Source organism: Microcaecilia unicolor, chromosome 1 (assembly GCF_901765095.1).
Source record: "Microcaecilia unicolor chromosome 1, aMicUni1.1, whole genome shotgun sequence".
NCBI lineage: Eukaryota > Metazoa > Chordata > Amphibia > Gymnophiona > Siphonopidae > Microcaecilia > Microcaecilia unicolor.
The window spans coordinates 648,656,390-648,678,825 of record NC_044031.1 but is presented as its reverse complement, the minus strand read 5'-3'; the positions used below and the strand labels follow the sequence as shown (position 1 = coordinate 648,678,825).

General features: G+C 40.9%; 1 protein-coding gene across 2 annotated transcripts in view; it reads left to right on the top strand.

Moving 5' to 3' along the window:
• Nucleotides 1-22,042, top strand: part of RAD9A (RAD9 checkpoint clamp component A) — a 32,867-nt gene extending 10,825 nt beyond the window's left edge. Inside the window, exons 2-11 of one of the 2 annotated variants that reach the window (XM_030185720.1) lie at nt 783-853; nt 2,220-2,354; nt 3,167-3,281; nt 3,942-4,041; nt 5,545-5,654; nt 6,237-6,343; nt 6,701-6,765; nt 13,654-13,779; nt 17,156-17,453; nt 18,977-22,042. In XM_030185720.1, the coding sequence (XP_030041580.1) occupies nt 783-853; nt 2,220-2,354; nt 3,167-3,281; nt 3,942-4,041; nt 5,545-5,654; nt 6,237-6,343; nt 6,701-6,765; nt 13,654-13,779; nt 17,156-17,453; nt 18,977-19,087 (1,238 nt within the window). In that variant the 3' untranslated portion in view covers nt 19,088-22,042. Of the gene's footprint in view, nt 1-782; nt 854-2,219; nt 2,367-3,166; nt 3,282-3,941; nt 4,042-5,544; nt 5,655-6,236; nt 6,344-6,700; nt 6,766-13,653; nt 13,780-17,155; nt 17,454-18,976 lie in introns of both variants that reach the window. The other variant, XM_030185711.1, reaches the window with a different exon arrangement.
• The last annotated feature ends 394 nt before the right edge of the window (nt 22,043-22,436 follow it).

Genomic DNA, 22,436 nt, shown 5'->3' with positions numbered 1-22,436 from the left:
TCTACGGGGGCCCAGGCCCCCGTGGCCCCACGTAGCTACACCACTGGTCCAAAGGGCCCTATGATACAAGGCTATAAATGTTTAAATAAATTTTTGCCTCAGGCCCAGCCAGCAGCCAGTTGTGTATTGCATCCTGCCAGTTCAAAAAATCCAGAGCTGTCCCATGTCTGGTAAAGCGCAGAAGTCAGTAGCAGCTGATTGAGCCACTGATGCCGGCACTGCTAACGTTCTCAGTTCTTGCGTGAGAACTGAGTGCTGGCATCAGCGGCTCGGTTTATTAGACCTGGTTAGCTCTGGATTTGTTCAGCTGGTATGGTTTAGGGAACCCCACTCTTAATTTTAATTTTGTGCTTATGGGGGGCAGAAGGGAGAGAGAGGAAATGGGTTGTCTAGTGCCCATGCATATTAACCATTGGTCCCCTCCCCCCTCCAAATGTGTTTCTGGTTACACTTCAGTGGCAGAGAAGGCAAGATAGGGCTGGGAGTTATGTTTTCATTTTTCTCAGTTAAAATGGGGCCATGAGCACATAAAAATGTAAGAAGCACTGCTTTAACCATTCATGGGTCAGGTTTTGGTCCGTGTGGTTGTTGAAGTAATTCTTCGTTATTTCCCACTATATTAGTTCATTTGTAGCTTGCTTTTCCTTGTGTACTGGTTCAATGATTTACATGCTTTTCCCCTCATGTTTTGCAATTTTGTAACATATTTTTATTCTCTTAATGTACTGATGGGTTTTGTCTCCCCGGGTGTCTTTGCTGATTCTCTTCTCCTGCTCTCCTAGTGCTTGGGAAAGCTATTCACTCTCTGTCCCGGATTGGCGATGAGGTGTATTTTCAGCCTTTGGAGGATGGGGTAAGTATGAACACGAAATCTAAAAAGAAGTCAATATTCTCATGCAAAGAGGAAGACCATCCTCGTTTATGTCAATTTTTATTCAAACAGAAGAGTTCTATGCGTTTTAACATAAGTTCTTGTCTGCATCTTGAAACACTGTAAGTCGTCATACCAGGAGGACAAGTGCATTGAGGTAGCGTAATGCAGAAACTAAAATTACCATTCAGAGGAGCCAAGTACAGCGAGATAGAGCTTGAGATGATAAACGTAGGGCAATATTTGGTGTGCTTAAGGTGACTAGGCTATATAAATTAGTCTGACTCTTTGCTCATTCTACAAACTAGGGAGTTTGTACTCAGAAAGTTCAGATGATAGCAAGGCTGCTTCATTGAATAGTGTGTTAGAAATTTCCTGAAACCTAGAAAATTTAGAGCTAGCCTGACGTTTATTGGCAGAATTTTCCACAAGCACAACTAGGTGGGCAGCAGCTTGTGGCTTGAGGGCAGGAAAGGATATACAGCTAAGATAGAGTGGGACACGGCCATGGAGGGCTATAGTTCAAGCTCAGAGAGCGTCGGGAGAGAATTCCTAACCCAACTCTGACATGGCCTAGTGCTTGGTGTATCACAGACCTCATTTCATAGAAGTACGTTGGGTTGCGATATTTCCATTAGTGCATTTGTGACACTAGGGAATACATTTTCTCCCTGGGATGCAGTTGAACAATGTCGTTTCCTCTCTTCCCCCTCCCACCCCCCAATTTCTCCTTTGGAAGGTGTCTGAGAGAAATAAAATGTGCATCTAGACACTCTTCCATGGGGAATTCATTTTGGATGGAAGATAGTTTAAATCGAGGTGGCATCAGTAGAAGCTTGTTTATTTGAATGTTCTTGTTATCCGTGTGCACTGTATGCCTTTGCCAAATCAGTGGCATAGTGAAAACATCCAAATATATGAAGACCAGCAGTTCTGGGGTTTTAGTTGATCTTGTGAGTAAAGAATTAGTCACGTTTATATCAGTAGCCTGGTAATTTGCAAAAGGTATGGTTAAACATGTTTCATTCTGGAAGCTGAGCTATTTTTCAGTGGTAAAAAAAAAAGGTAGAAAAGTTAAGAAAACGCCATAGTGTAAGTGCCAGAAGCAGGTCTGGTTTCCAGGATGGTCCAAGTATGAGTTAACTGGTTCTTGGATCTAACATGTAGAGACTTTCGTGAGTATTTTATTGTGAGGACTGACATGGCACCAAAGGCCTGGAGTTGACTAGCAATGATCCTCAGACCTCAATACTGCAGAACAGAGCATGGATGGTAAGGAGTGTGTTACAGGAAAAGAGGAGAGCTTGGAACAGGCTTGATTGGCGGTTTTTTGTTTCCATTTCTTCAGCTCTCACTGCGCAGTGTGAATTTGTCCCGCTCTGCCTATGGCTGCTTTCTCTTTGCACCCCTCTTCTTCCAGTTCTACGAGTACACCAGTTGCAGCGACGAGGATCAGGACACAAATGAATCCTTCCGCTGCAAGGTATTAATGAAGGTGAGAAAAAGTTTGGCCTGCTGCAGAGTAGGCCATACATGAGTACAAGTGGTTTTCTGGATGTCCAGTTTTCAAAATGCATAAGGTGTTGAGTCTGCAGAGTCTTTCTGCATTTCCTGCTCCACTAGCTCAGCAAGAAAGGACAATAATTTGCCTCTGAGATCTTGCATTCTTAATCGTGCATTCACACTCCAGCTGTAAGGGGATGTGACCTGTAAAGATTGCGGTGTCTGATTGCTGTGGGAAAAAAAATGTATATTGAATTTTGTGCTGGCGTATGAGAAATTATCTTTTCCTGAGACTAAGGATGTAATTTTTCGAACTATACCAGCATAGATGCGCATCTTATATGTAGATATCAAAACTTTGGGAAATATCATCAACATTAGTGCTTAAAAAGTAAGTTCTGAGCTAGGAACTGAGGATTATCTCATCTTGATCTTTTGGCTCTGAACTGCCTTTCCCATAGAAAAATGCATTGAGCTATTTTTTGGGAGGGATTTTATTTTTCTGGAACCCATGGTCTGAACTGGCCCATTTCCTGACTTTTTCCTGTTTTATCCCCAGACAGACAGATATTCCTGACCCCCTTATGCATAATTTCTTCCCAACAGTCTGGGGGGTTGGAAAAACATTTTTAAAAATGTGCTGTGATCAGTGGAGGGAAGACCATTATTAACATGAGACTCTGCACTTTTGGTTTGTTTGCGGGGTTTTTTTCTGTTACTGTTAATTCCTTTATTTCCTCACTGAGTCTTTACTTCCTGTATGCTCTCTCTTGTCCTTCTTTTGTCCCACAGTCAGTTCTGAATGTTTTCCGGTCACTTTCTTCCTTGGAGAAGACAGTGGAGAAATGTCGGATCAGCCTAAACCCCAAAACCAGCCGTCTTGTCATCCAGCTGCTCTGCAAGTATGGTGAGTAAGAGCACATGCAGCCAATCAAGGCACTTGACATTTTTTCCCCCATTTCCTTCTCTCTTTGTGTCTCTGCATAAGAACATAAGAATAGCCATACTGGGTCAGACCAATGATCCATCTAGCCCAGTATCCTGTTTCCAACAGTGGCTAAGCCAGGTCACAAGTACCTGGCAGAAACCCACATTGTGGCAACATTCCATGGTTAATAGCAGCTTCCCCATGTCTGTCTCAATAGAAAACTATGGACTTTTCATCCAGTTACTTATCCAAACCTATTTTTAAGCACAGATATGCTAGCCACTGTTACTACATCCTCCGACAAAGAGTTCCAGAGCTTAACTATTCGTTGAGTGAAAAAATATTTCCTGCTATTTGTTTTAAAAGTATTTCCATGTAACTTCCTTGAGTGTCCCCTAGTCTTTGTACTTTTTGGGACCAAGTAAAAAAATCGATTCACTTCTACTCGTTCTACACCACTCAGGATTTTGTAGACCTCAAACATATCCCTCCTCATTCATCTCTTTTTTTTTTTTTTTTTTTTCCAAGCTGAGGAGTCCTAAACTCTAGCCTTTCCTCATATGAGAGGAGTTCCTTCCCCTTTATCATTTTGGTCATCTTCCCTGCTAGTTCTTCACTGCACTGATTTTGCAATTTCAGGAGTTGTGAAAACGCACAACTTGTCATTCCAAGAGTGTGAGTCTCTGCAGGCTGTCTTCAGCAAGGATGTGTGTCCCAACGTGCTGCGTGCGCCAGCAAGGTGAGGGGCGGAAGAGAGGTGGATACTGTGGGGAGGGGGGAGATTGCAGGTGAGAGAGAGGAGAGTAAGAAATGCAAAGGGGGGTTAGGGGCACAGGTGTCATTGCATTTTATATCAGAGGGCAGTAAAAGAGGCAGATGTTTTATTTGTTTAACCATCATTCAATAAATCAATAAAAAATTCAACAATAACATTTAAAATATGTGTACATTAAAAGAACAAAACTATAAAGGAATCCTGTGCCGAAGGAATGGATCCTCAGGAGCTTAGTCAAGATCGGGAGGCGGGGATAGTGCTGGCCAGACTTATACAGTCTGTGCCAGAGCCGGTGGTGGGAAGCGGGACTGGTGGTTGGGAGGCGGGAATAGTGCTGGGCAGACTTGTACGGTCTGTGCCAGAGCCGGTGGTTGGGAGGCAGGGCTGGTGGTTGGGAGGCGAGGATAGTGCTGGGCAGACTTATACGGTCTGTGCCAGAGCCGGTGGTTGGGAGACGGGGTAAGTGCTGGGCAGACTTTTATACGGTCTGTGCCCTGAAGAGCACAGGTACAAATCAAAGTAGGGTATACACAAAAAGTAGCAAATATGAGTTATCTTGTTGGGCAGACTGGATGGACCATGCAGGTCTTTTTCTGCCGTCATCTACTATGTTACTATATATTTAAAAAAAAAAAAGTGAGAGGAGAAAGAAAAGGAGTAAAGAGAAAGTAGGAGGCAACGGGTTCCTCTAGAGACCCTCAAGGAACCGAGCATTAGCCATTTCAAGGAAGTATATTTTGAAGCGTTGTTTGAACTTTCCCAGTGAATTCTCAAGGCTGAGATTAAGCGATAGTGAGTTCCATAGCAAAGGGGCCTGGTGAAATAAATTTTGTCACAGATGACTTGAAATCGTGCTAAGGAAGAAGAGGGAATAGAAAGATGACCACTATCTTGTGAACAAAATGTACAAGCTTGGAGCATAAGAGATTAGAAGGTTGGATAAATATGCCAGCTCCTCTGTATGACGTGCTTTAAATGTGAGAGCTAAGATTTTACATTTTATTCCGTAAGAGATTGGGAGCCATTGCTCTGCATTGAAGAGTGATGTCAATTTTTTTTTTTTTTTTTTTTTTTTAGTATTAAATCGTAGCTTTATTGTGGTGTTTTGATTGTCTTGGAGATTTTTTAAATAAAAAAAAATAACAGCATATTTTAATATGGAGTGGAGGAGAGGCCTAGTGGTTAGGGTGGTGGACTTTGGTCCTGGGGAACTGAGGAACTGCCCACTTCAGGCACAGGCAGCTCCTTGTGACTCTGGGCAAGTCACTTAACCCTCCGTTGCCCTGTAAGCCGCATTGAGCCTGCCATGAGTGGGAAAGCACGGGGTACAAATGTAACAAAAATAAAATAAGAGAAAAGATGATTTATGCTAGACAGAAGGGCACAGAGGGGATCACTCAGGCGAGAAGAGAGGAGTCTTGTGAGTGATACAGCGTTCTCTTCTTTTCTGTCTGTTGCTGCATATAGGGTACTGGTGGATGCTGTGGTTCACTTCCCTGTTACACTTTCTGAGGTGACCTTGGCTCCAAGCTGTGGTGGGAGAGTGATTTTCAGAAACTACCTGGAGGAAGAAACAGGTGAGAGTGAGACATTTGGCTGCTTTGTGGTCACTGCTTCAGCTGTATCTCTCTCTAAGCTTAGGTGAAGCATTTGTTCAGCAGGTTCAACTCAGATGATGCTAATCTGGTGTTCTTCCCTCTGGAAGTTCTACTTGGTGTGCTGTGACTTCTTTGTTCTAGAGGGCCCTGACTATAAAGCATTAAAGATGCTTCATGTATTTAAAATATTACTCATTTCCACAAATCTTTGTATGTTTATGACATTTTTCATTAAATCAAGAAAGAGTCCGTCCTGCATGAATTTGCAGGAGCTTTGTGATCTCAGTGCCCTATTTACTATATTATCTTTAGTATATTCAAGAAAAGATATTGCAACCTATAAAGACACAATCTTCTCCTGAACTAATAATACAACTACTAACACACTGCAGAGTGCAAATAAAAAAGGATCATTACTTCAATGGATGATGAGGTTCACAGTGGACCCAGGCAGATTCCTAGGTAGCGGTTTGAAAGGATTTAATGTACTTTGCTGTTGGGGGGGGGGTGAAGCCAGATATAAGGGGGTTTGTCATGGTTGCTTTTTAACGGTCCCTGCAGATCCAAGTAAAATGATGTTAACAGAAATGACGCTTAATGAGGATGAGTTTCTGCATTTCCAGATCAGTAAGGAATCTGAAATCACCTTCTGCCTAAAAGAATTCCGGGTAAGTTTCAGTCTGAGTTCCCTGTGCCCCATATTGGGATGGGGCTGTTTCCACCCTTCTAACCCCAAGAGGCCCTCTCTGTCATTCTGGGAAGGGCTGTCTCTATCCCTCTCACTCCTCAGAGCTCTCTCTCTTAGATGGAGAGAGCTGTTGCCGTCCCTTTCATTCTTACAGGTCCCTCTGTCTCACTCTGGGAGGGGTTGTCTTCATCCCATATCCCTATGGGTTGTGTCTGTCCCATGCTGGCAGGGTTGCTGTCGTGATCCCCTTACATCCAGAGCTTCCTTTGTTGCATGCTGGGAGGAGTCTGTTTCGCTTCCTGTCTCCTGTGTGACTTGTTTTCTTGTTGTGTTTCAGGGTTTGTTAAGCTTTGCAGAGTCCTCCAGTTTACCTGTCAGTATTCACTTTGACATTGCTGGTAGGTGAGTGTTTTGGGGATAGATGTATGACATAAGTGATAGCCTTGTGGCAGAACATATTTGGTAACAAGCTGTCAAAGCTCAGAGCTTTCCAGAGTGGTCAGCTGTCATTATGTAGAGGCATCTCAGTTCTGTTTCCTCCATTGAGCCTGGAGGACATTTCCTTCTCCTCCAAATGAAATGGAATGTTCTCAGCCACATCCTTTATAAAAATTGATGAAGAAAAGATCCCCTAATGAGAATTCATAATTCTGGCACATCATTATATCTCTTCCATTACCTAATTCCCTATACCCCATCTAGAGCACTATGGTCATCTCAATCAAACTTGTTACACATTCCATCGCTCTGGCAATTACGTTTTGATTCTATCTGTTCTAAAGCATTTAGTGTCATCGGCCCAACTCTTTGGAATGCCCTCCCTACTCATCTACAGTTAATGAGCTATTATACAACAGACTTTTGCTCAGCCTTTAAAACTTTCCTCTTCCAGGATGCTTAGAATGTAATCTGTTAGCAAATTCAACATTACAGCGGTTATCTGGGTCCTGCCCAGGAGTTCGTTTTCTTCCCAGTCCTTCCTTCCTTTCTTTTTCCTCCTATTATTTTATTAATTGTAATAATTTTAAAATGTAACAGCCCTTTTACTCCAGGGTGGTGTATCAAATTTTTAATAAACCTGAAACATTCTCCTTTCCTTTGAGGAAGGGTTCAAGGGGAGGCCAGTTGATGTCACCTGAGTTATAAGCCAAATCTTAATTGTTTCCTGTCTCAGTACTGTTTTCAATAGATAAACAATAAGAAACATAAAGCTATTAAATAGAAGAAAAAATTCAGGAAACCCAATGTAGAGAACATTACAGTAATCAAGATAAGGCAAAAGTAATAACTGAACAACTAAGCAAAAATCATGGGGCTAAATAAAATGCAAAGAGAGCACAAAACCAAGTCTATAAAGAAAACTTCACAAGTTTTCACCCGATTGACCTGAAGCCAGAATGATAAATTAATCTGATAACACATCCAAATATTTCACCTTGTTACTTAGTGGAACTGGGGTAAGGTCTATTAACTTAACACTAAAACCTCAGGGGCAATATAACAACCATCAGAGCTGACAATGAGTCTCAGGTTTTTTGAGATTGATGGAAAAGGTCATTTCTGTAAACCATTCTAGGATCTTTGGAAAATGTTTTACTGTATTTGTTAGTTGAGGCCTTTGAGTGAGCAGACATTGCAAAAAACAAAATATCATCAACATAAAGATAAAAGGAAATTCCCAATGATCGAAGCAGAGAATAAGGTTTCGTATGAATGTTAAATAATGGAGCAGATAGTGTCGAATCTGGGACACGCCCCTGACAAGATTAAGCCATCTTGTCTTAGCACCAATATGAACCTGAAGAGTTCTAAATGAGGAGACTATTTTCAAACTAGGCCATCCATCCCACATTCATCTATTTGTTGTAACAAGATACTATGAATTACAGGATCAAATGCCAATAGGCTTGTTTTCAAGATCATTAAAATATCACACAACAACAAAGTAAGTAGGATTTCTACATCATGACCTAAATGAAAGCTAAGTTGCCACACATCTAAAAGCTCCCGGTCCTTGAAGTAATTATCTAAAAATCTGTAGCTTGTTCAACAAGTTTCCACAAAAATGGCAGCATAGAAATTGGCTGGTATATTAGCACAGGCGATTTGACTGTATTTGATTTTCTTTCTGTCATGAAATGCCTAGCCCACCCGCCTGGGGTTACCCTGCGGCCACTTAGAGGGTCTATCCCCAGCACAGCTCAGGTCTGCCTGCACCTGCCGCTTGTGCTCTACACTAGCACCCTCCTCCCACCGACTGGGTCACAACCGCCTCTGGGCGAGTCTCCCGCTCTCAAATTATCTCCAGTGATTTCTGGGTTACTGGGTCCACACTCCCAGTGGTCCCACAGTTCCCAGAAAGCACTCAGACCCAACACAAACCACCAGGATTATTTATCAGTCCAGACAGGCAGAGTCGTCAAACTAAACAGGTTTATTGCCACCCTGGAACAATGAACAAAAAAAAATATGTAATCAGCAAACAATAACAGGTAACTGAATTATGGATTAATTATCATGCTAACTAAACATTTGCATACTGTCTAAACAGTACCTGGGAAGATCAGGACATATAATTCACCAAGCCTCAGCAAAATAATCTGTCTCTTTTCTCCCGGGCTAAGACTGAAAGTCCAAATGAGATGAGCTCCTGGGCCAATCAGAAATCTTGTTTTCAAATATATACTGCTTCTTGCTTCCTGTTTGTGTCAAACTAAAGAAAAAACACCCAGTTCTCTGTAACAGCTTTACAGTTTAAGAACAGAAATTAATTGACCTGAAACTAACAAGGCATGAGCTAAGTCTCTCAAAAACCCAACTATATCTCTACTTAAAGATGAGCACCACAGACGGAATTAATCAAGAACATGAAAAGAGGGTCAAAGCTTATCTATTACAGATAAAATAAAATCAGGTCTTTTTCTGCCGTCATCTACTATGTTACTATGTAGATAAGAAAGCACCCCACTTAGTTTTACCCATTTCTCCATATGCAACAGAGGAGTCAGTAGTTCTCAACCAAATAGATGTTGGATTACTTACAACACCTATTTTTGACATAAGATAATTGGCATAGTCATCAGCACTGAGGTCCAACTCGGCCATATGTGTTAGGGGGTACAGAAGTCAACTTGTTCACCACTCCAAAGAGCTCTTTAGATGGTATTGCATTGATAATAGTCTGCTTTTCTTGAGACGGTTATGGCTAGTGAGAACAAGGTTTTGAACTGAGTAATTGCTGGGATTTCAGTATACTCTGATATTCCATTTACTCGGAGCAATTTGCTTACTCTGTAGGGTCATTTTCTGTTGGTGGGAATTGAATGTTTAAAATGGTTTTCCCACTAAAAACACACATGTTTTATTATTTTGTTTGGGGGTTTTTTTCTGTCCAAACTCCCAGCCCCCCCAAACTCAAATCTTGATATTGATTGGAAAATGTGGGGGTACAAATGCAGAAATAAATAAAATACGTTAAGACTGGAGAAAAATGTGCAAAATAGAAATCAATTAATATCTCACACACACAAATGCAAACTGACCCAGACAAAAATTTTAAACAATAGATTAGTATAGGTTATTGGCAAACAGTGTAAACAAAAATAAACCAAACAAATTTAAGGGGCTTAAATTTAATAATTAAGAACAGAAAGAAGCAGACAGCAATCCTGGTACAAAGTGGGGACTTTTGGCCTTTTGCACCAATATCGTATCTGTGTACCTGCCTGCTTATTTTGTTTATTAATCTTTGTTTATGTTTTCATATTATTGATACCTGTAAAGTGGTTTACAATAAAATAGGTGATTATGAAGTGGTATAGGAAGGAAATGCTTAAAAAATAGTATAGGAAGGAGATGCTTAAAAAATAAAATAAATGCCTTAACTCTGTAGCCCCTGCTGGCGCTTCCATGGCTGCTTCTGGAGGCCCAGGCAAAAGCAGCAACGTTTCATGTGTCAGGATTCAACAAGATCTCGGGGTCCAAGTAGGTAAATTCCTCCTCTGCCCCATCTAGCGCACACTTCTGAGCATATGAAGAACAAGAATGCACTGGTAACGCTTTAGTCACAGGAGCCTTTGGGGGATATCTGCAAACTTTCCCTTCCATTTTCAGAGATCTTGCACAAAACTCAGAGATGAGGTATCAAGGAAATAGCCAATAAACCTGGAGCATGAGTCAATTATGTGAGCAAATTGGCGCTATCTGCCAACGTTTCTAGACGGCACCCGATGGATATGCAGGTCTGTTTATGTGCTGGCTGTATAGGTAGACATGACTTACTGGGAAGAGCAAACATGGCTTTAGTGACAGGAAGTCTTGACTTACCAATCTATAAAAGCTTACTGAAGATGTAAATAAACCTGTAGATATGAGCAAGCTGGTTAATATATTGCATTTGCACTTTCAGAAGGCATTTAACAAAATCCCCCATGACAGGCAGTGACCCATTTTGGGTTAATAACTTTGTTTAAAAGATAGGAAATTTGGAGTAAATGGTCTGTTTTCCCAGTGGGGAGAGGTGACTAGTTGAGTACATCAGAGATTTCTACTGGGGCTGATGTTGTTTAACATTTGTGTAAATGATCTGGAAGAAGGAGCAAAAGGTGCTCAGATTTGAAACTGACACACAAGTATTCAAATTTGATAAAGCATGAGGTGATTGTGGAGAACTGCAAAAAAATTTCTTGTCGGACCAGAGAACCGGGCCTTTAATTGACAAATGTCATGTGGTCAAGTGCAAAGTGATGCATATAGGGAAAAAATAATCCTAACTATAAGTATGCAGTGCTGGGCTCCGTATTAGGAGACACCACCCTAGGAAAAGGATCTTGGAGTCATTGTGGACCATACATAGAAATGTCTTAGTTTAATGTGTGGCAGTAGTCAAAACAGCTAATTGAATGTTAGGAATTATTAGTAACTGAATGGAGAGTAAAATAGATAATGTTGAAAAGCATCTGTGTAGATCTGTGGTGCTGTGTCATTGTTGCATACCAACACACTTTCCCCCAGATTTTATAAGTGTTGCCCAAAATAATTGTTAACGCCAATAATTAAATCATTGGAGCCCAAGCACTTGTGGTACTAATTATGATTTGGGCGCTGATGTTACACATTATTCTGTAACAATGGGCACTTAAAGCGTGCAACTCAAAAGAGGGCGTGGCCATGGGAAGGTCAGGGGTGTTCACAAAAGATTCACGCACTGTTACAGAATAATGGGGATCTGTGTCCAGTTTCTATGCCAGGATTTACACCAGGTTTCAGCTGGCATAAGTCCTCACACCCAAAGTTGAGCGCCAAATTCGGCACCCAGCACTGTTCTATAAAGAGCGTTCATTTTGAAGTGCCCTTTATAGAATAGCGTTCAGTGAAGAATTTTCAGCGCCATTTGTAGACTCTGGCACTGGAATTCCAACATGCGTGGAATAAACACAAATGAATCCTGTTTAGAAGTAATGGATCCACAGAATCTTAGCTGAGATTGGGTGGCAACACCGGTAATTGGGAAGCAAAACCAGTGCTGGGCAGACTTCGATGGTCTACGCCCTGATTGTGACTGAATAGATATGGATGGGCTGAAGTGTAAAAGTTTAAGAGGCTTCGATGTTAGCTTCAGAACATTTTAGTACAAGAACAATACTGGGCAGACTTCTACAGTCTGTGTCCTGATTATTTATTACATTTGTACCCCACATTTTCCCACCTATTTGCAGGTTCAGTGTGGCTTACATTGTACCATAAAGGCGTTTGCCAATTCGATTGATAACAAATACAAGGTTATGTTGTGATCAAATGAGGTAGGTGTGAATCAGGCGTCATGGGGTCGAAGGGAATGAAGATTGTAAATTGTTCAGTACGATCATTGGTTATGCTGTGTTGCTGGGTGTGGGGATTTATGTTGGATCTGTGGGATAGGCCTTTTAATGGCGAGGACAAATCAAACTCGGGTATACATATAAAGCAGTAGTTCCCAAACCTGGTCCTGGAGGCACCCCAGTCAGTCAGGTTTCTAAGATATCCACGATGAATATTCGAGAGATTTTTGTGCAGTGGAGGCAGTGCATGCAAATGTTGTCCTGAATATTCATTGTGGGTATCCTGAAAACCTGACTGGCTGGGGTGCCTCCAGGACCAGATTTGGGGACCACAGATATATCTTGTTCGGCAGACTGGATGGACTGTACAAGTCTTTATCTACTACTACTTAACATTTCTAGAGCGCTACTAGGGTTACGCAGCGCTGTACAGTTTAACAACAAAGGACAGTCCCTGCTCAAAAGAGCTTACAATCTATCTGCCATCATTTACTATGTTACTATGTTCCCATTTTATGTAGTGGGACCTGCAGTACTTGGCAGACAATAATGTCATAGTGCACATTATTACATCAGGTCACTATGCAGTTGGTCAGTATCTCATTGGAGGAGTGGCCTAGTGGTTAGCGTGGTGGGCTTCGGTCCTGGGGAACTGGGTTCGATTCCCACTGTAGGCACAGGCAGCTCCTTGTGACTCTGGGCAAGTCACTTAACCCTCCATTGCCCCAGGTACAAATAAGTATCTGTATGTAATGTAAGTCTCATTGAACCTGCTATGAGTGGGAAAGCGCGGGGTACAAATATAACAAAACAAAAAAAAGCAAGATATAGCAGGACTACGAAAGGTACTGAGAAGGGCAACAGAAATGATAATAGGGGATAACTAAAGGCTGAATGGGTTAAGGCTCGAGGTTTGTCAGCAGTGGCTTGGATAAGTTTTCCTGTAAAGTGGTGTGTTTTCTTTTATCTTTTATTTGTGCTTTGCCTTTGCTTTTTATCTTAGATTTGCATTCCTTTTCTTATTGTATCATTTGTTATTTTAAATTGATTGTAAACCGCTGTGATCCTTCTGTTGGAAATTGCAGTATATCAGACATTTTAATAAATATAAACATAAGGCTCTTCTGCTTAAAGAGACAACTCAGAATCTTGAATGGGATGGAAGACATAAATAGGAACCAGTTGTTAACCCTTTTAAATAGTACCAAGAGTACAGGACACTCCATAAAATTAACAAGTATCACATTTAAAATGGAAAAATCATTTTTGTGCCAGAGGATGTAGTTTAAAAGGTGATTATATGAAGGAAATCCATACAAAATGTATTAGCCAAATATAGTTTGGAAAGACACTACTTACCCCTAGCATGAGCAATGAGGAATGTATCTGCTGTTGCAACCTGTTGGGCACTTTACTGGGCTTGACAGGTTTCTTCTCCGACCCACGTGGTTCCTCGTATGTTCTTTTGCAGGCCTGTAGTGTTCAGTTTGGAGGATCCAGTGCTGGAGGTTCATTTTGTCCTTGCCACACTTTCTGAACAAGAAGTTAGTGGTTCCCAGAAACTTGCAAGAGGATCTTGCACAAAGGATGATACCAGGTAAGGAAATGAGAAACAAAAAAGCCAGGTACTCTTTAATGTATTTAACCTTAAACTCTATTGGGTAAGTTGTCTTGGGCCGCGACATTTGTGTTTCTGCTTTTAAACCATCATATACGGCCTTATTTGATAAAGATTATTTTCCATAAACATAGAATGAGGAAAAATGTCCTTTTTTAAAGGTAAGTATTTACTGTGGTCAGGCTCCAGAACAGATATGATACTAACCAAATAATTTCTCTCAGGAACAATATCTTTAGATTTTTTTTGTGGACCATCAGATGATAAAAATATATTTATATATCCACCAACACCTTCAATCATCATTGGTCTTTTTTTTTAATCAAAATTTTCTTCAGTTCAGTCCGTTAATACAGCTCACAAAGTTCCATATAAACTTTTTTTTCTTATATTTTCCTTATATTTTATTCAAATTGAAGCAACCAAACAATAACTATCCACAAAAGTAGGGTGAGCAGCAAAATATTCTTTTAATTGAAGTTTCCTCACAAATCTGTATATAGTAATATGGGTTTCACGTGGATTATATTTAGGTGTAGGAACAAAACTTAGACCCAAATTCAACACCTGTTCCTGTACAGTAATCAATGAATATGAAGAAATATTGATTACTGATGAGTTTGAGATCTAGTATGTGGTCTCTCTTGCTCTGACGTCACATCCAAGACCCTGTGAATGCCCCAACTTTGCGGTCTGACTGTTTTCATCGAGACAAAAAAAATCACCTCTACCTTTTGAAAATTGTTGACATGGAGAATTCTCATTACCACGGTGGTCAGAATCGGATGAAGAATCTTCAGATGGTTTATTAATAGATTTATCAGATCTCTGCTTATGTCATGACTCTTGGAGCTTGTTAATTAGAAGTTCTCAGCAGGACAGACCTGTGTGGAGCCAGATGGTGTTAGCTCCATGTCCCTGGCTATAATGGTGAAAGAAGCCCCGCGTGGCTGAAAGGACAAAGAAGTGGTGGGGCTTCACACAGGGAGGAGCAGATAGAGACCAATGGGGACAGAGCCTGCCATTGGATAGCAAGGGGTAGTCCTAGAGATAGGAGGGAAAGGTCATAACTGGCTGACCTCTGAGGACAGATAGTAAGACTGAACAGGAAGACAAAAGAGCCAAGCTTGGCAGAGAGAGAGAGAGAGGGAAGGTTTGGGCAGCCTCACAACCCGTGGTAACAGTTCTTACACAGCCAAACAAGTGTGGTTGCACTGCCTGTGAACTACATTACCCACAGTGCATTGCTCATGTATTTTTCCAGTGGAAACTGCAGCAATGAATAGTCCTTGAGACTGAGAATAACAGTAAAGGCATTACACACATTTTAGGATCACGTTATAAACTAGTGCGAGGCTGTCTGAGGACAGAACAGCTTATAACAGCCACCATCTCTGGGCATGGTCACTTTCATCTCTTCCATATTTCTGAATTTTAAATTGTTTTAACAATAAATAATAAAATTAAGGAAATATAAGAAAAGAAAGTTTATATGGAACTTTGGGGTTTCTTTTACTAAGGCACGGTAGGTCTAACAGTGGCCTACCATGCAATAAAAGGGCACTACCACGAGACATGCTGAGGCATCACAGTAGTTTTGGGTTTAGCGTGTGTTAATTCCATGCCAATTTTTTTTTTTTTTTTTTTTTTTTTTGGTGCAAGAGGCGTCTCTGGTGATGGAGAGTAGGCATATCTGTGCTAATCAGGCAGCGCGGGCACATTACCATGCGCCACCTGATTAGAGCAAGAGCCCTTACCGCTTCCTAAATAGATGGCAGTAAAGGCTCCCGGTGGTAATGGCCGTACGCTGATGAGGAAATTAGCGCACGGCCATTAGAAAAAACCCAAAAAGCCATTCTATTGCCGCACTAATAGTAGCTGGAGTGCTTGGGAAAACCCATATTCTAATCCTCAGCACCAGCCACTTTTTAGCCCAGCTTACTAAAAGGACCCCTTTGTGAGCTGTATTAATAGACTGAAGAAATCTATTTTTGATAGAAAAAGGACCGATGACTATTAAAAGTGTTGATAAAAGAATATATTTATATATCCACCATCTGATGGTCCACAAAAAATACAAAGATATTGTTCCTGAGAGAGCTTATTTGGTTGATATCTTTTTTTAAAGGTAGTCATTAATCTTTTTTTTTTTTTTAAATCTTTATTTTTAAAATTTTAATAGTAGTGACATTAGAAGGCAATGTTAAAGCTTTATGATGTCAAAGAGAAACGTGATTTTTATCCTCTTGTATCTCCTCTATCCAAGAAGGTCCGATAGGGAGAGTGTCATATCGGCATATAACACCTCATCTGCCTGCCTGTTATCACAGATTTATTCCAGATGGAGGAACAATTTTTTTTTTACTTTATTAGACTTTTTTCAAATAAGCAAATTGAGTATAATTGAAGATTCATTAAGTAACATAATAAAGAAATAGAACTTAATCCTTAAAAAAAAAAAATTCAGAAATTTGCATCAAGAAGGGAGGAAGGACAAAAAAATCAAGGCAATATCCATAGCAATCTAGCCCTCAAATTCTTCAAAGGATACAAAGCAAGTTAGTACAGGAAAACATTTATCATGGCACAACTTTATCCTAAGAACATTTTCTAACCACAGTGGATTGAAGGAAAGTTGGCCCTATAGTGATCGCTCACTGTTTCAGTTAAAGGAAGATTTCTTCCGCAGCTGAGTGGCCATGTCTGTAAATAGACCCCCCCCCCCCTGTTAACAGAAGAAAACAGCCTTAAACTTACAAGTAATTTTTAAAATTACATCAAGATTCTGAGCATAAAAAAACAACCAGAGTGATTATTGTGATTGTCCTGTAAGACTGTAGGAAAGAAGATATGTCCAGTGTATCGGTAGACTCCAGAGAGTCCATCCTCCCTTCTCTGCTCTCCAGTTTTATCCCTAGTGGCAGATATGTCTTGGAGACACCAATCTCTTTAGCATTATTTTCAAATTATTCCTCGTGTACATTTTCAACAGTTCCAAGAGATCCAAAAGTCTTGTTTTGGAGAAATTCAAGAGCCTCAGATTTGTCTTCTCTGTTTTGAAAAATTGGCTTCTCTTGAAGGTAATTAGGTCAAAGATTCAAAACTTTGTCCTGTTTAAGGTCTTAGTTTTAGTTATAGATAAATTTTCAAAAGTAAATTGTGTGTGTGTGGTTTTTTTTTTTTTTTTGGGGGGGGGGGGAGGGGGGGAGGTTGCTTTAATATTAACCTCTGTCTTTCCTCAGAGCCCCTTAGGGGATATGTGTTTAAGGATTTTGATACACTCCTTGAAGTGACGTTCATGGTAAGTTAAAATTAATTATGCTATGTTTCTAATACTTTTATTCTTTCTTTGCAGGTTGCCACCGTCTGAGGCTGCAGCTGATGATTTCCTAAGTGATGATATAGATTCTTACATGATCGCCATGGAAACCACAACAGTGGAGGAGGCCACAGCAAATGGCTGCCAACCACCCCATAGCCCAACCTTTCCACTGAAAGGGAGTGGGCGAGCAGAGGGGAGCAGTTCCATACTTTTGAAGCCTGGTGGCAGAAGGAAGGATCTCTCAATGCTATCGAACAACAAGCCTGGGTCCGAGAGCGAGGAGGAAGAGGAGGAACCAGGAGAAGTTCCAGGAACACCCCCCAATAAAAAGGTACAGATGGTGCAGCCCATATTGTATGAGCTGTTCCTCCACAATTGTTGGGGTCAGTGTTGCCAGGTGGGCGGTTTTACCGCCCAATTGGGCGGTTTTCCACGACCCGCCGCGGGAAATTTTTGCCCGCGGCGGGTTGCGGTTTTTTGGGCTTTTTTTTTTTTTATTTTGGGCGGTTTTTTTCGGGGGCGGGGTTACTGACGTTCTGGGCGGGGTTACTGACGTTCTGGGCGGGGCAGGTGACGGGAGAGGCGGGGCCGGTGACGGGGGAGGTGGGGTTGATGACGGCGGGGGCGGGGTGATGACGCGGGGGTGGGGGTGTCAGGGGCGGGGTTTGAGTTTGGGCGGGTTTTGGGCTGTTTTTAGGCTGGATTGGGTGGGAAAAAAATTTTCCACCTGGCAACCCTGGTTGGGGTGTGTTTGAGGGGGATGATAAGGGAAGACAAGGGACTCTGGAGGTTTAGAATTATTCCTTTGATCTCCCTTCTGTGAACCACAGATATTACACTAGTGGTTCTCAATCCAGTCCTCAGGACTTACCCAGCCAGAGAATTTTGCATACAAAGAAGGCATAAGCAAATCTTAAGAACATAAGTATTGCCATACTGGGACAGATCAAAGGTCCATCAAGCCCAGTATCCTGTTTCCAATCCAGGTCACAAGTACCTGGCAAGATCCCAGAACAGTAGAACATTTTATGCTGCTTATCCTAGGAATAAGCAGTGGATTTTCCTAAGTCCATCTTAATCATGGCTTATGGACTTTCTCTTAGGAAATTATCCAAACCTTTTTAAAACCTTGTTAAGCTAACTGCTTTTACCACATTGTGTGGCAACGAATTCCAGTTTAATTTCTCGTTGAAAGAAGAAATATTTTCTCTGATTTTGTTTTAAATTTACTATTTACTAGCTTAATTATGTGCCCCCCTAGTCCTAGTATGTTTTGGAAAGAGTAAACAAGCGATTCACGTCTACCTGTTCCACTCCACTCAGTATTTTATAGACCTGTATGATACCTCCCCTCGGTCGTCTTGTTTTCCAAGCTGAAGAGCCCTAGCTGCTTTAGCCTTTTCTCATTTCTTTCCCATACATATTCATGTTGGATATTATGTAAACCTGACCTGGCTGGGTGTGTTCCTAGGACTGGGTGGAGAAGCACACAGATGACCACTACTGATGCAGAAATAGCTGGAATAGCTGTTTTAGCTCTTAAAGCATGGGTTCTCAACCCAGTCCTTGAGAGACACAGTCAGTCAGGTGTTTAGGATATCCACAATGAATATGCATGAGATAAATGGGCATGCATCATCTCTATTGTATACAAATCTATCTCACTTCATTGTAGGTATCGTGACTGGCTGGGTGTGTCTCGAGGACTGGGTTGAGTACCACTGTCTTAAACCTTTTTTTTTTTTTTCCCTCCTGGAATCTCCAACTAGTCCCACAGCTGATAGAAACTCCTAGCCATAGTTCTAAATGTGAACACAACTTGAGTGTTTCCTCCTGTCTCCTTTTTTCTGTCAGTTCCGGTCTTTGTTCTTTGGGTCGGTTTTGTCACAGAGGGATGCCCTGCATCATACTGGCCTGAGTGAGGAGGTACTTGCAGAAGCCAGCGATGTGGAAGAGGAATCCTGAAAACCATGAAGCCATATGAACAGAAATACTCTCGGTCAGAGACGGAAGAAAACAGTGATGTATTTGAGATACGTCTGTTTGGCCCCTTGCAGCTTCAGCTTCCAAGTGTTCCCGTGTGCAACCCTGTCTGGGTCATAGGACACTGGACTGGTTTTCACTATTTTATGAAGCGCTGATCCTTTGTCAACCTGCTTCTTAATTCCTTATTTCCAATTCCATAATGCTCCTTTATTTTATATTTATTTTTCCATTATCCTTACCTTTTTTTTTTTTCTTCATCTGACTTTCATCAGGAACATGTTAATGTCAGAGGCTATAATTTGTTCCTTTCCATCTTTCAGCCAGCATATTTTATGCATAACCTCTCACTTTATTCCTTTGTAATCAGCTCTCAGGAAGCAATGATACACAATCTCCCTCCTGATTTCTTATGCAGCTCTCATTGGAGAGTCCTCATGCACACTATCCAGTGGTTCCCCCCCCCCCCCCACCCCCCAATTTATATCCTCTGTATGTGTTAGATCAATGATTCAGTTGCCATGCAGGGGCAGAACTGTTATGAGCATTAGTTCCATTTTTCAGAGTTGACACCACACACATTTGTGTCCTTGATCCTTGCCTGTACAGTTTCAGTTAAAAGTAATAAAGTGACACAAGGTGACTGCAGAGAGAGGGGTTATTGGCACATGCTGCTCTCAGGATTCTGAAGTGGAATGTGGGGACAGAGGAAGCGCGTGTGCAGTGCAATATAGTGTGCTGTCTCGCTGTTTTACATTCACTTTTGCAGTAAATGGGCACAGACTCCCCAAATTCTAGAAATGGTGCTTTAAAATTGCATGTACAAAATTAGGTGCACACCCAATTTGCGAGGGCAGGTTAGTGTTGATAATTGGGTGGTTGGCACTAATTTGCCTTAATTGAAATATATGCACACATGTTTAGTTGCGTGGCTCTGAAAAGGGGATGTGGTCATGGGAGGGTCAGGGACGGATCAGTGGCGCTCCTAGAATTTAGACGCACTGATATAGAATAAGGGGGATCTGCACCTAATTTAGAGGGTTTACTTCGTGTGAATCCTCATTTCTGAAGCTAAGTGTATTGTATAAGCAGCGTCTAACTTTCAATGCTATATATAGAATATCGCTTAGCATGTTTGTGGCGCTATTTATAGAATTTAGTCCTGTGTTTGAATCTGACTTTATTCAGGAATTTTTACATTGACTGGCCCTAGCTGCTGCCTTATCCCCATTCCCCTCTATCAAGTGCTTGCTTGCTAATTTTTAAATGAATAATACTTTTTATAAAAATAAACTTTTTATATTTATTGTACAAACTCTCTTCCCTGTGCAAATGATAATTTCTTCATAATAAATTGAAAGGAATACATTGATTATAGGGAAAGAGGTGAATACATTGCTTGTTTAAATATACATGCTTTCCCCAGTAAGAAAATGATTTTCCAAAGTGCTTGACATGAAGTGGAGACTGAAGCTGTGGATGTTGTGATGAAATTCTTTGCATGTGTAGAGATGATGTAACAGCTGTCAGATAACTTTTGTTCTCAAAGGAGTAATTTTATAACAGGTTTGGAGACCGTGACGTGCCTTTTTCTAAAGCAGTGGTTCTCGTTTTCTTCTGTTGACACACTTGATAGACAACGTTCATGTCCATGACACACCAAGCACTGAAATTCACAGCTGAAAAAAGTACACCTGAATATTTCATTGTTCAGCAGTAAATTTAGTATGAATTTGCCTATCCCATACCAAAAAGTTATTCAACACATCAGTCCCAGATTTCTCACGTGTCATACAACAAAACAAATATATATTCAAAATCTAGTGTCACTTCAGTAACAGCAACACAAATATGGTTTATGGTTTATTTTTGCTTGATATACCAACATACCTAACTGGTAGATCACAGCAGTTTACAAAAATACCAAAGGGATAGACAGAAAGGAACTACAAAATCTTTAAACAGGAAAGATTCACACATACCTATGGGGAGAGGAACAGTCAAGCCAACCTAATGTAGAGAAAAAGGCCTTTATTTATTTATTTATTTATTTTTTTTTAAAGCCATGTCTTCAACAAGTTTGGTTTGGCTAAGATGGACTTGTCACGAGCTGCTGTGCTCTTTCTTGCTCCTTCATAGGCTAAACTATCAAGTGTTACTATCACTGGTTTTAGGGCTCAATCTGTCTTTTGAAAAGAGGATCAGGGCATAGTACTATTTATTTTGGCATATATTGTGTATTTATTATTTGTGAACTGCTTATACTTGCCTGGATAACCAGGTTAAAAATCAGGAAATGAGGAGAGGGTTAGATTAGGTATAGCTGGATTAATGGTGACCTTTTATTCATTTTTATCAAGTCATTGTATTGTCAAGGCATTCTTATGACTGAGGAGGCCTTCTAGGCCTTTTGTTTCTTACTGTTCCTAATGTGGAACAAAATCAGAAAGCTTTTCTAGGAGCTCCGATATTTATTTATCGGGATTTATTAACTAACCACCTTTATAAAGATATTCACCCAAGGCGGTGTACATAGATGAAACATGAGCAATCCAATGACAGCCTTCAGAGAAAGGTGGGGGTTGCAGAGTGAAAAACAGAGAGAGGTGGATGGATAATCAGGTGACAAAGCAGTATAATTGATGATGTTAGGAAACCCTGATCCATGCTAAGTCCTGTCATGTGGGTATCAAAATAGTTCATCATCTTAACTTCACTTCAAGGTATTATGCTCCTGGATTGTTTTAAAGTTATGTCTTAGTATTCTGACCATCAGGTCACTGATGCATTACCTAGGTTCTGAAAAATGCTCATCTACAGCGGTGTCACCTTTATCTGTGTGGTGTTTGATATGGTGCCTGTGTGAGTTGATTCTTGCCTTTAGCATCTATCCATACAGCACATTGGGAAAATATTACCCTTCCACTTCTCCCTGTTTCTCACTCATTCCCCCCCCCCCCCCCCTCACACACACATACACCCACCTTTCCCTTGGGACTGTTATTGGGAGTGCTTTTCATTTCACTTATGTATATTTTGATATTGTCATACCTGACCTGAAGAAGGTCTAGTGGACTTCATCTTTTCATGTCTTGGTTAATACCTTGAAAGGGACTAACACAGCAACAATGCTGCATTTCCAGTAGTGAGAAAGATGATCTTGCTTTAAGTATGATTTCTTTATCACAGTTGCTGTGGACCTAATAATGGTGGTGTGCTACAAATACCAAGAATGAGTTTCTTCCAGCCATCTGTTGATTTTCTTTTGCAGTTCTTTCTAATTCTCCTCATGAAACATGGAAGCTTCAAGGTACATCCTATCAACAAATTT